This window comes from Anoplopoma fimbria, chromosome 3 (genome assembly GCF_027596085.1).
Source record: "Anoplopoma fimbria isolate UVic2021 breed Golden Eagle Sablefish chromosome 3, Afim_UVic_2022, whole genome shotgun sequence".
In the NCBI taxonomy this organism is placed as follows: Eukaryota; Metazoa; Chordata; class Actinopteri; order Perciformes; family Anoplopomatidae; genus Anoplopoma; species Anoplopoma fimbria.
The window spans coordinates 20,724,600-20,738,038 of NC_072451.1; the positions used below are offsets into that span (position 1 = coordinate 20,724,600).

At 40.0% G+C, this 13,439-nt stretch overlaps 1 protein-coding gene across 1 annotated transcript in view; it reads left to right on the forward strand.

Moving 5' to 3' along the window:
- Positions 1–13,439, forward strand: part of LOC129089220 (probable G-protein coupled receptor 158) — a 49,396-nt gene that overhangs the window by 1,844 nt on the left and 34,113 nt on the right. The window contains exon 2 of the mRNA XM_054596611.1: positions 4,270–4,375. Within this exon, the coding sequence (XP_054452586.1) occupies positions 4,270–4,375 (106 nt within the window). The remainder of the gene's footprint in view (positions 1–4,269; positions 4,376–13,439) is intronic.

A 13,439-nucleotide genomic window follows, 5' to 3' on the forward strand; every position in this document is an offset into this window, starting at 1 on the left:
GAATCAGTGTGATCAGAATCGTCATGGTCTTTAATTTCAGTTTAGAGAGACACTTCACTGGAGTTAAGAGTTTTATACAGTACAGTTTCTATTTGCTATCACAGCTAACATATTTCTGGCTACGATGCCCCATTTGTCTCCAGAAATGACTTACTGCCTACTGAAACCATCAACGTGCAGTAATGAGAATGTTTAACTAGTTGAGAAAAAATGGAAGGTCTGCTTGTGTCAGTTAAATTGCCGTTGATGTATATTCATTAAATTAATTCAGTGAATTAATTCATAATTCATAAGTTGACTATCTAAACTCAGCCAAAAGGGATATTAAGTGAGTGTTACACTGATTGTGACATTTTACAAGTGATCATGATTCATGATAGAAAAAGAAAAGTCCCATGTGTGATTTCCCTTTTTTGTGTGGCATTTTCAGAGTTTGCTCAGTTTTCATGGATATGGGTCTGTTGACGTGTGAGCGCAGCTGGTTTAGTTTCACCCATAGCACTTTTATGACTTTAAGCCCAAAGTGGCCTATAGTTAAGCTTACAAATGTGTTTCCTTGAAAACTGTAGCTTGGCAAAAGTCAATGTCCACTTAGGAGCTTTTTCTTGAGCATTCATGCCTAACTTAAGCCAACAGGGAGAAAAGTCCTAAGAATGCTATTGATGATATCCTAACAGCCACTGAGCCTGCATGTCAACAGATCGATCTGCAAGAAAGCTATGATGTCAGCAGAGGGAACCAATTTAGGGGTTTTGCACTCCCTAAGAGTAGAGTAGACCTATCCACTGCAACGACTCAGCTGGATGCATGCTGTGTTCCTCCTTACTCTACTTCTTATAAAGTGGGTTGTGGTCTGCAACTTTCTGTGACTTCTGCCAGTCATCTCAGTCCTATGATGACATTTCTAAAAATAGAAAGCTGGTTGGCCCTGAACAGAGCATAAGCTTGTGTAGATGATGGAGTCAGTTCCACTATGTCTGCTACTCTCTACCTCAAAGCAACCGCTTTCTCATCTTTTTTTTCCATTCTCTCTGTCCTTCAAAGGCCAAATTCGAAACTCAATCTGTGGCCAGCGCAGTTGGTTCTGTGACCAGAGCTCATTCGTTTTTGCAAACTGAATCAAAATGTACTAAATGCAGATTTTAATCAGAATCACGAAGTAGGGAGGGAGTGTGTCTGCCTCGAGACACAGCAAGGCTGTCTTTACATCCAGTAGCTCTATTAGAGATTATGTTTTTTTTCTTCTGACCAGCTGTCAGAATATATTTTTGCAGCTGGCTTTAAAGTTGTGATGCACTGATCCAATACTGATATTGGGGCCAACCTGAGTCAAATAGCAGGATTTGATATCAGTGACAATAAGCCCAATCGATTAATTTAAATCTATGTGTACGCCTGATTACAACAAATAGTTCTCAGTGGTTTGGAGGTATATTACTCATCAAATTCTAATGGCTACTTGCAGTATCTGCAAAACCAATTGTTTTGATGGTAAACATTAACACTGCAAAATACAACACAACCTACTAAATAAAGCACCTCCAGAAACATCATGCCGTAGAAATAAATACATTTGAAGATTTCTTTACCAGATGCTGGTGCAAGATTTATTATTTTAATAATAAATAACATTTCACAAAATTTCTATCAATCAGTATAAACATTTTAACTTTTTGATTTACCAAGTTAGGGAAGCGATGCATAAGTGAAATCTGATTTTGCTCTACACTTAAAAGAATGATCAAATTCACTTCCACATAGAGAGGCATACAGCTTATTAATTCATCTTGGTATCTGTACTGGGACTTAAAAAGCCTGATTGGTGGATCCCTACTTTAAAGGTGCAACAAGTACCATTTTCTGTAAGTCAGAACCACAATAGATACAAACAAATGAGTCCATCTCTATGAAAACCCAACCTCTACCGGTCAAACTACACAGGAACAGCACCAAACAGAGCCCATGAAGCTAATGCTGGGGACAGTTTTGGAAGAAAACTGAGTGACTAATGATATTATTTTGTAAATATACAATGAAAACGATACATTTTAACACAATCTTGAAGATTATCAAAAAAAAAGCCACACTAAAAATATAATTGAGCTTGGATGTTGTTTTGAATAGGGTTAGGGTTGAAGCTCAAAATGTTCTGTCACTAAAGGGTCAACACGTTCGCCCCCCTCTCTTTTTGTCTGGTTGTGTACTTGAGGAGAGCTGGTGGCCAAAGCCTCTCTCCATGCTTGTTTGTTCCACTTCCCAGCAGGCAGATGGAAGTGACGGGTGTCAGACCAAATCCATCGAACCATTGAGGAGGTAGAGAAAGATGAGAGAGTGAATGTCAACGTGCAGCTTGTACGATGGTGGAGGAAATGGGAAGGAGAATGTCAATCAAAGAAGACAAAGCATGCTTTGCATTTGTATATGTGTGTGTAAGAGATAGATAGAGAGAGAGAGAGAGAGAGAGAGAGAGAGAGAGAGAGAGAGAGAGAGAGAACTGGGCTTGGTTATACACAGCAGGTAGACTATAATTGCAACATCTTAAGTGAACTTAGCTCCACTGGTTTAAGTCCAAGGTAGTTTTCCTCATCCCTGAGCAGTATTTAAACTTATTCACTTTGCAGTATGGATCTGTGATGGCTCACAGCTGCATGGGCCAGCAGTCTACAAGTATTGAACCTATCCAACATCCTGCAGACATGTTTGGGCCTCCAAGCAGACAGGAAATGTGAGAATCTTTCTCACCTTTAGTGGGAAAACACCTCACGTCTGAAGTGTTGCTGAACAGAAGAGAACCCACTGCACGTCTAATTATGTCTTTAAAAGTTTACATTGAAATTGCACTCAGTTGCCAGTTTATAAGCAAGCTAAAATAATGCAGTCTAATATAAAAAAGCCCTGCAATAACCCCTTTCTTCATTAATGTTATAGGTAGGTGAAAAGGCAGGAACATGTTTCTGTATATAACAGTCCAGCACATACAGCAGAGAGCAACAAAAATATTCATTTTGAGTGGTGTTTCTCAGCAACTGTGCTGAATGTAAGTTCAATTTTCACTCTACTTTTAGCTCTGTTTTGGTCTCCACCAACTCCTGTGTGATATATCTGGCTCACCAGTTAGTCGGTACCTTTGTGTACTCGCTGATTGGTGTTGGGCAGGTAGTGTTCAGTGGGTTTATCAGAGCCCCTTCACTGAAAACAGCTCGGCTTTTACAGCCAGATTTCCACCAGCTGGCGCAAATATTGGGACAGCTCCAGAGACAGCTCATTGTGCAACGATCGTTACACATCTCCCACCATCCATAACCTAAGAACATTAACAACATCCAAATATTGTTTAGTGAGGACTTGATTAATCATCTTCTGTTAAATGATTACTGTTGTTCAGCATACAGTATTAAAGGAGGTTTAAGAAAGAAGAGAATGAGGATACAACGTAACAAAACAACAGTTTATTATTTTTTATGGGAGTAAACTTTTAGTTTTTCCAAAAAGCAAGGACAAGCTAGATATTCCATTAGGTATTAGTTTGTCCTTTGTGAATCAAAACAATACAACCTTTAGATATCTCTAACTGCATTTCGTATGTCTCCTGTTGGGTAGCAGAACATTGTTGTGCTAGTGTTTATTGAAGTTTCAACATTGCTTCTGTTTCCTTTTTTCTTTACCTTTATCTCCCTCTCTCTCTCTCTGTGTCACCTCCATCACTCTTACTTTATTTCCAACTTTCAATCTATTTCATTCATTCCTCTCTATTACCACACTCCTTTTCCCTGCTTCGTACACCATTGACCTTACTTCCCCTAAGCACCACTCTTCCTGTTCTTTATAATTTTCTTCTCTTTCATTCTGGTTTTCTCTGCCTAAATTCCCTCCTCCCTCCTCTCCCTCACACCGATTTGCTTTACCTCATTCTATTGTGTCATCTTTCCCCCTCCCGATTTTCTCTTACTCCCATGTCTCATTTCTACATTATATCATGGTCTCTTCTTTATTATTTATTAACATTAACCAAATCTATAATTAAACATTTTTTTCTGTTTAAATCTTACTGCACCCTAATTTAATTTTGCGACCTTATCATTTCCATCCTCTTCTTTCTTCCCACTTTCATAACATCTCTGTGATCCTCTATATCTTCTCTCTATCTTTGCACCGGCTTCTTTCTGGATTTCTTTTTGGATTTTCTCCTTATTTCCTCTAACTCTACCCATCAATCCCTCCCATTCTCCTTATTTCCTCCCTCTTTCCTCCCTTCTTTCTCTCTGGCAGGGGTGTGGTTCGTGTGGATGTGAACCTGCAGGATGTGGACATTGACCAGTGCTCCAACAGTGGCTGGTTCGCTGGGACTCATCGCTGTAATCTCACTAGCATGGAAGTGAGTCTGCTCAGCAATAACAGTCTATTGTCACTTGTCTATTTTGTCATGTTGGTGTGCTGTAAGTGACATTCAACCATTTGTTCACCCATACACCCCTTCTGTCTGAAAAAAGCCATTAAACACTCAAAGCATTCAAATGTGCATCAACTCAAGTAGATAATCGATAGTGTAATATCAAAGAGTAAAGACTTGAAGGATATGTTTGAAAAGAGCCTTTCCTGTTGGACATTAATGTTGTTAACCATTTCCTCTTAGAACCATACTCTGTGACCATAACACGCCACTATCAATTGACCTGATAGTGGCACTAGATGAAAAGTTTCAGTTATTACAATTCATCCTGAGGGGAACATTAATGTTTGAATCAAATTTCATGGCAACATTTCACTATTTTCAACCTCATGATGGTGCTAGAGTAAAGGCCAGGGGATCATCATCAAGACATTAGGAGTCATCATCTGGGAACCATGAATGTCAGTACAAAGTTTGGTGCCAATTCACTTAAGATATTTTACTGAATAAGTGAAAAGTTTGACGTGCTGTTGCAATTCATCCTTTGAGTACCATGGATAGCAATACAAAATCACTCTGCAATCATCCCATAGTTGTGGAGAATTTCACACAAAAAAAAGCAAACCTCTGGATGCCACTCAAGGAGAAGCCAGGGGATCATCAGTAACAATAGGCTTTGTCCTCTGGGGACCATGAATGCTCACACGAAATTTAACGGCAAGCCATCCAATAGTTGAGGTTATATATACAGTCTGGACCAAAGCAGTGTAATGACCGACAAGTTGACAATGCCATTAATAGAGCCACAATGCTAGCATGGCAAAAAAGTCAAAGAGACCGTTCTCGTCTTTGGATGGTAAATTGTCTAAAAAGACAAAACCACAGACAGTAGTCCAGTGTCTGTAGACATCAGTGAGTGTGCTGCAGCCTGCTTGTCTGTGATGATGAGGGTTGGTGATGTTGATATGTGTGTGAGAGTGTCTTCTCCATGGTAGAGTGATTGTACCTGTGTGACCGCTGTGATGGAACTGGCAGCAGCCATACATCATGTTTGTATCTATTAGAGCTCCTGTATGCTGTTTTTATGTGTGTGTGTGTGTGTGTGTGTGTGTGTGTGTGTGTGTGTGTGTGTGTGTGTGTGTGTGTGTGTGTGTGTGTGTGTGTGTGTGTGTGTGTGTCTTTGTCAGTGGGTGGGCTCCACTGTGCGTTTACTGCCTCGCTCGTGTCAGTGCCCATGCGTTAGTGTTATGTGATGTATTGCATGAAGCCTCTCTCACTCCACCGGGGCAAAGTAGCTGCTCAGGCTTGCGTGGCATGTCGCTGGCCATATGATGTATAATAAATGCAGTTTAATGGATTGCTGCAAGATGTGGTGAATAATTGACTGTGCTCTTTGTCTGTGTGCCTCAACCCCTCTCGGTTTCTGATGGGGGGGGGGGGGGGGGGGGGGAACTACAGAGGAAACATGTCCGTCTCCATGTTCGTCCAGATCTGTTTTGATGTTTCCTCTGCATTGTGCCATTGTCATTAGCAACTCTCTCATGGCTGCTAACTGATAAAATCAGAATGGTGCCGATTGCGGGATTATATCTTCTGTTGAGATATGTGTATGTGTGCAGATGGTGTCTGTGGTGTCTTTCTATTGTAATCACAATGGTGGGCAGACCCAACCTTTTAGTTACCAAGGTCATTCTAACCGGTCCATGGAAGACTACTTTCATGGACTTATCCGAGGTGTCTCCTGCGTGTGTGTGTAAGTAAGTATGTATTTTGGTTGTAACTACAGGTATATTGTTTTGTACAGAATGTGAGTAAGTTTTTCCTTCTTCTCTCTGTGCAAACGTTTAAAGTGCTTATGTTTTCTGTCGATAAAATTAAACCTGAACATGAAACACCATGAAAGGAGCTATTCAGAGCTCCCCACTCATTACTCTCCTCCTCTGATGATTCTCCTTCACACACCATATTTGGCCAAGCGGCCGTCAATGATTCAGTGCCATCTTGAATCAGCAGCTTTACTTGTCTCTGTTTCAAATGTTGGAAGCAATAATTAAGAAAACAGCAGAATTGAAACTTTGAAAGATGAAATCTTTTGTAAGGAGGAGACAAGTAGAGATTTATAGAATCAATCTGTTTCCAACAATGCCATCAATCTTTTCCTTCTATGGATAATTAATTTAAGCGATTAGTTTAACAGATTTGTCTATTCAATTTTTACAGATTTGTCTATTAAATTAGCTATCAATTAGTTGTCAAGTGTTAGTAGACTACAATTTCTTTGGTGGAGGACAGCCCTAAAATCAACAATAGGAATTTACGTTTTTTGCAGGATGAATTTATATATATTACAGCTGTCCACTGCGGAAGGTCAGTCTCTCAGGATTTTAAAACAGAGGGCTGTTTAACAGAGGTTACACAAGCTTTTGCATTATAAAGCTATAAAACAACGAGAACAAGAGTACATAGCCATGCCAGCAGCTGCACTTTGTGTGAAAGGGTAACACCAGTAAGCTAACATGCTCACAATAACAATGTGTACATGTTCATGTTCAGAAGTTGTCTGGCATGAATGTCTGTACCGGATTTCATGGCAATCCATCCAATAGTTATCCAGACATATCACTCAAAACCACAAATGTCAATCTTATTGTGGCTAGATGTGAAATGTCAGGGGATCATCAAAGTCATTGCAATTATCCTCTGGCGACAATGAATGTCTGCACCCGATTTCATGGCAATCCATCCAATAGTTGTCGTGACATTTAAATCTGAACCAAAGTGGTGGGCAAACCAACAGTCTGACAATACCATTCATAGAGCCACACTTCTAGCATGGCTGGAAACAGATGAAGGAAAACATAGTTTCAGTGAAGCAAAAATGTTTTCATTATAGAGCTGTCTGCTGCTGGTGTTTGAGCTTCTGTAATATCAGTCGTCACTTAAATCAATGTTCTATAAAGAGAGGTGATAATAAGCACAGTTATGGAGGGAGAAGTCATAGAAAAAAAAGATCGACTAAAAGAAAGTGAATCTGAAGCACATAATATTAAACAGCAAGGCCTGAATACTATTAAACAAGTGGAAATACAAGCAGTTTGCGTTATGATCACAGTAGTGAATAGAATCTAGATTTTGTTTTAAATTTAGGATGTGAAATGTCCAATGTCTTGTCAAAACCTTCCAGGAAAACATGATTTGGCGGCTAAAATGGTATCCCATCCCAGTACACCACACACAATACTACATTTTGGAAAAACTTTAATAAAAACACAAGACGGGGTTTTTGGCTTGTTATCGCAGACCAAGTAAGAATTGCCTTTTGTCCCAAAGTCCCTATTAAAAAGCAGTTCATTTCTAAACCTCGCTAAATAAATTTTTGGGGAAATGGTCTATGGAAAGTCAGTGTGAGGCTCATTGCTTTCCCCACTGAGAACAAACACACCCTGAGGCTCTGTCTCAGAGAGAAAGATAATACAGAGACAGACTCTAAGTAATGTGACAGAGCAGAGTATTACCACAATGGTACACTTCTTATTGTTACTATGTTGCAGGCCCAATGGCTTAATTTGTAACTGAACAACTTTTATGTGAACTCTGCATTTTTTTCAACTTTGTCTATTCTGCATGATGGAGAAAATGTGTGTCCTCTGCTTTGCTGTGAAGGCAGTTTAGTGAAACCCGAGGAGGTTTGGCAATTTATCCCCCAAACTGTATGTCTCACTTGAATGAGACACATTTATATTCAGAAGTTGTTTGTGAGATAGTGAGGCTCGTTTTTAGCAATAAAACATACAATTATTAATTTCATTTTTTTTGGCCACTTGGGAGCAACTTAATGAGCAGTAAACACAAAAAATGTTAGCAAACAGTTACTTACTTAAAGATCTATCAAACTTTTAGCAACATCAGCATTTATCTGGAGTGGTTTCTCTGCTATAAGACTGATTAAGTGAGACATGGATAAAGCAGAAGTGCTAATAAACAGTATATAACTACCACTTTTCTACTTTTTCTACTGGATTTTCAGGTCGGGGTTGTGGAGGTTCAACAAACTTTCTATGTTGGAAATCTGACTTCAGGTTGCTGAAAATTTTGTCTCGAAACTCAGAAAATCCAACTTTCCAGTTCAAATGGAACACACTCTTATTACATTTCCAACAGATACAGTATCTCCCAATCGGCCAAATAAGTAGCTTTTAAGCCATATTGGAATAAGGGGAAGCTCTCCAATGCCTTCAGTTCCTAGATGTTAATGTAGCCTGCTTTTGTAAAGAAGATGCTAAAACGCTCTCCAGAGCTGTGGGGACATCAGAGTTGGGAGATTATTATCTTTGGGTCCCTTTTCACAGTACACATTGACATTTGGTCAATTGTTAATATACACAATAGTGATTAGTGAATATTTAAGTTCTAAGTGAACTTGGATTAACTGAAAAAAGAATTAGGTTTTAAAACCAAGTTAGTTGCTCCCATGAAGAATGCTCACAAAACACCAAAGTAACTATATAATTCTAAGTTTTGGTTTGAATTTCATCTGTAGCAAAATTTTGTTCAGCTAAATGAGCATCTTCTTCTTTTACATCTTCTTCTTGGCCTTTTTTTTGGTCTGCCCAGATACAGCAGGGCTGTGGAGGAAGGTAGGATGTGTCACCGTGAACCAAATACAAGACTTCATGCATTATGGATAGACAGTCGTAGAGGAAGCAGCTTACATAAGGAGCCAGTGCTTATATAATTAGACGAGTACTGTGAGAATGAGAATGTTTAGTGTGGGTGATTTGTAACCGGAAGCATCTGAGTAGGTTTATATGTTTTTTCTTTTTCATTGTGTGTGTTTTTTTAAATGTAAGTAAGCATCTCTGTGTGTGTGTGTGTGTGTGCAGTGTGTTTGCATATGGATGTCTGTCTGTGTGTGTCTTTTTTCTCCGCCCGTCCTGTGAAACGTGCCGCTGGAGATAAAGAGCTTCCAAAGCAGAGCTCTGCTAATGAGTGTAAACTGCTGTGACAGCCAAGGAGGGTTACCCTCCCTGTCTCTCCTCTATCAGCTACGTCTCCTCTTCTCGTGCTTTACCACACTGTCTGTTTCCATGGCTATTCACACGCTGCCAAATCTCTCTCTCTATCTTTGGCTATCACCCCCTCCTCATCTGTCTTTCACTCTTTTGCTTTCAATTTTGCCATCTCCATTGCCCCTACTGCTCTCTCTGTGTCTCCTTTTTCTTGAAGCTAATTAACTCCTCTGAGGAGGGCAGAAAGACAAGTTGGAAATTATCCATCCATCTGTCTGCTTGTCCTGCTCTGCCTTTGCCAGTCTAACACAGTGAACCATCATTTGAACTGATTAAGTTATAACTGAGAAATATTCTTCACCTTCTTCTACTGCTTTAATGCTGCAGAGACGAAAAGCACATCGGACATAGAAAAAGCAGCCATTACTTCCAACTTTAGCTCAGCTACTGTTGACAGTAATGGGAGTCCCTCTATTCTAAAAAATTAATTACCTGGACACATGTGCTCTGCCCCGGTGCAAAAAAAAAAAACAGGCACTGCAGTCTCAGGCTGTATGGGGTGAAAAAAGGGACTTAAATTAAATATTTGTCTCTGCCTTGCTGTGTGTCTTTCTGCAATCCTTATCGTCTCTGGCACATTGCGGAGAAAGAAGAGGATTTAAGCTTTAAAAGTCTTAAAGTCAATATAAATACTGCATGTAAGAAGAGGGATATCCAACTGAATAAGACACAGCAAAAGCCTGTGCAGAATGTTAGCAGTAATGGAAGGATAGGTTGAAGAAATATGCTGGATTTGGGGTTTCTTCAAAGATATGTCATTCTGTATTTGTCAGGAAAGACCTGTTTTTTTACATGCCCTATCTCTAGCAGGTAAAAAAAAAAAAGGTGACTTGAGAAACAGAGGAGACATAAAATAACCAGTTCTGCTCTGTCTTTTCCTGTTTCACTCTCCTTTTTCTGTTTTGTGCTGCCAGAGGCTCTCCGTCTCTCCTCGGGGAGTTTGAAGCTCTACAGCTAAAGCTGGATTGAAGTGTTGCAACACTTACTCTGTATACCAATTGGCAATGCATGTGTGTGTTTAAGTGTTTTTCTTTTTCATCATAAAAGAGACCATAAGTATTAATATTCAAAGCTCCATTTCACAAAAAAGGTAAAACATAGGGAAATAAACCCTCAAATTCAAGAAGCAAGATTTAGTATGCAGCTGCGAAAATATAGATATATTGAAAACATATTTTCTTTTCTGAGGGCTGCACGGAACATACATACTATAAGAGCACAAATTCACATTGTGACAAACATGCAGTACTGTTTCCATTAAAGCCTATTGCCTTTTGCAATTATCCTATTTTAATGGTGAATGGCTGTGAATGATTAGTTAGTCCTGATGGGCAGGTGGCACCTTGCATGGTAGCCCCTGTCATCAGTATTCTGAATGGGTGTGAATGGGTGAATGACATGTAGTGAAAAAGCACTTTGAGTGGTCGGAAGACTAGAAAGGCGCTATACAAGTACAAGTCCATTTACCATTTATACACCAGGACTGTGACACAAAGAGGTTTCTTTCCAAATTGGCCCGCTTGTCCAAAACATGGATGAAACTCCAAGGTGACTGGTATCCAACAAAAGGTGCATGTGATCATTCTCCGTCATTGCTTATTTCTTCTTGTACTGTACATTAAGATGTTCGGCTAAAAGACACACACGGAACACACAGTCCAGATGAAAGCTGCACCTTTATTAATATGAAAACCACATCCAGCATAATACAAGACCACACATAGTTTAGCTGTATGATAGTCAATACAGGTGCACGGACCGTGAAGAATTTTTATTAAAAAAGGGAATTTTGCAATATCTTTCCAATCCTCAGGGAGAAAATATATTGCAGGCAAATTTCCCAGCTTTCTTGGTGTTCGTGAATAACTCAAAGTTTACAGACTTAAACTTCACTTATATTTGACAGTAATATTTTCATTTATTATAAAATCATGTCTCTGTAATAATTAATTGCATTATTAGCCCTGTAAAGAACGTGACAGTGATCTGCTGCTGCATAAACAACGAGACTGATGCTAGGAAAACAACCCGTTTGAAGAGGGTTATATGTAATTATATGGATCATTTTTCACATCCACCAAATTAGCACATCAAAATCTGTTTATTATTCACAGGCATACCTACTCTGCCTCATATTTTCCACAGAAAGCCAGGGTTACAGGCTAGGGGGGCATGAAGTTTGACAGAGATGGCAGAGAAGGTCTAATTAAAAAGTGCTGTCAAGTTGCATTTTGGGACATAAAGCCACAGTGAGCTACCTCCATTGTTCCCTATCCCTGGCAATATACTGCAACAGTTCTGCACAAGCTTATTTATGATCTTTGCCTGGAGTCCAGTTAGTGCAAACTGTGGGATGCAATCTGCCTCCATCGAGGCACATAGCCCAGCCATCACAGTAACCCCTGCCTTATTTCTGTAATAATGTTCTTGCTTTTGATTTCCCCCTTGGAGCCTTCTAAGGCATTTATTGTGGAATTTCGTATAATTTCCATAATTTTTGTTTCCAATCGGCATTCACAACATTATATCGCAATGGACTAGACTGCTGTTAAACATTATAGATAGACCGATGCTCGTTGTTTTAGGCTGTCCTGCTTGGACGTCCAGTGGTCTCAGAGTTGGGAAAACACACCTCTCTGAATAGTCTTTCTAAATAAACAACGTTTTCTGAAACTGAAGTGGCTCATTATTTATTAAAAATGGTGCCGGAGGCGCTCTATTAATGAAGTTTGGGATTTTTTATTTTTAACACAAACCAGGACCCCAAACGTAGGACATCTTGATCTTTGTTACTGAACTCTTTCTTGAACTCAGCACAGAACTTAATAGTGCCCCAAGTTTCAATTTAAATGTGCTACTAAAATTACTAAAATACTTAAGTGGCCCTTTCATGCCCACTTTCTGGTTAACAGTATACCATTAGAGTAGAGAATATTCATAATGTTATCTTGTTAACAAAGCTGTAGGTAGCCAGTGCCTATACTATTTCTTCTTTGATCTTTAATTAGGCTGATGCATTGTAGCGTGAAGCGAGGAAGGAGAGCAGAAGGACGAGGATGCAAAGCAGGATGAGACAGAGGGAGGGAGGGAGGGAGGGATGAGGAGTGACAGCAGAGAGGGACAGTCGTCGGGGAGGATTCATCCTCCACACAGAAACACCATTCACTCTTTAATCTGTTGCCTGCAGCTCAGCATCTGCCAAGGCCAGAAGTGTTAGAGCTTGTCAAGTCGGCAAGAGCGGTCTTAATTGAATGAGGCCTCCCAATCGAGTCCGGGTGGGGAGCTGGGGACCACCCACCCAGATGTCTGTGTGGGAAAACTGAGGGTTCATCTCATAAGTCTTAAAATTCCAAGTGAGACTTGAAATTCACTGCTGTCAACATTTAGGATATTTTCCCTCTTTAACTTTACATCAAAGCCCTGGATTTCTGAGTTCACACTCCCATCACCTATATTCCCTCAGATAATGTCCTCTCAGAATGCAGGGAGACCAACAGCAGCACTCGGCTGATGACTCTATCTCTAGTCACAGCACTGTAACCGCGACAAGCCACCAATCAATACGCGGCTATATATCGCAGTGTTTGCCTCTTAAATTGATGGAGAAATACCAGACAGGCTTAAGTCCAAGGTCTCTTCTCCTCAGACATCCACGGTTGCAGTAGTTGATAGTCTTGTGAAACAGCAGCAGGCAAATCCCAAACCCAGGGGACAGAGTGATTGTAATGCTTTTAGGGTTTAATGCTTTTTAGTGTATTTATAGATCTCTGAGGGACGCAGAGTGCTCTCGCTCTCTCTCTCTCTCTCTCTCTCTCTATCTCTCCCTCTCTCTATTCTTCTCTTGCCAACTCCCATCTTGGTGTCATGTTCACAGCTTTTTATCAAATTGTACGGTGAGAAAACCTGAAACAGCAGACTGGAGTCCAAACATGAGGGGCCTCAATGTGAAAGTTACAGATAATTCATTTTAAGGGTTTCAC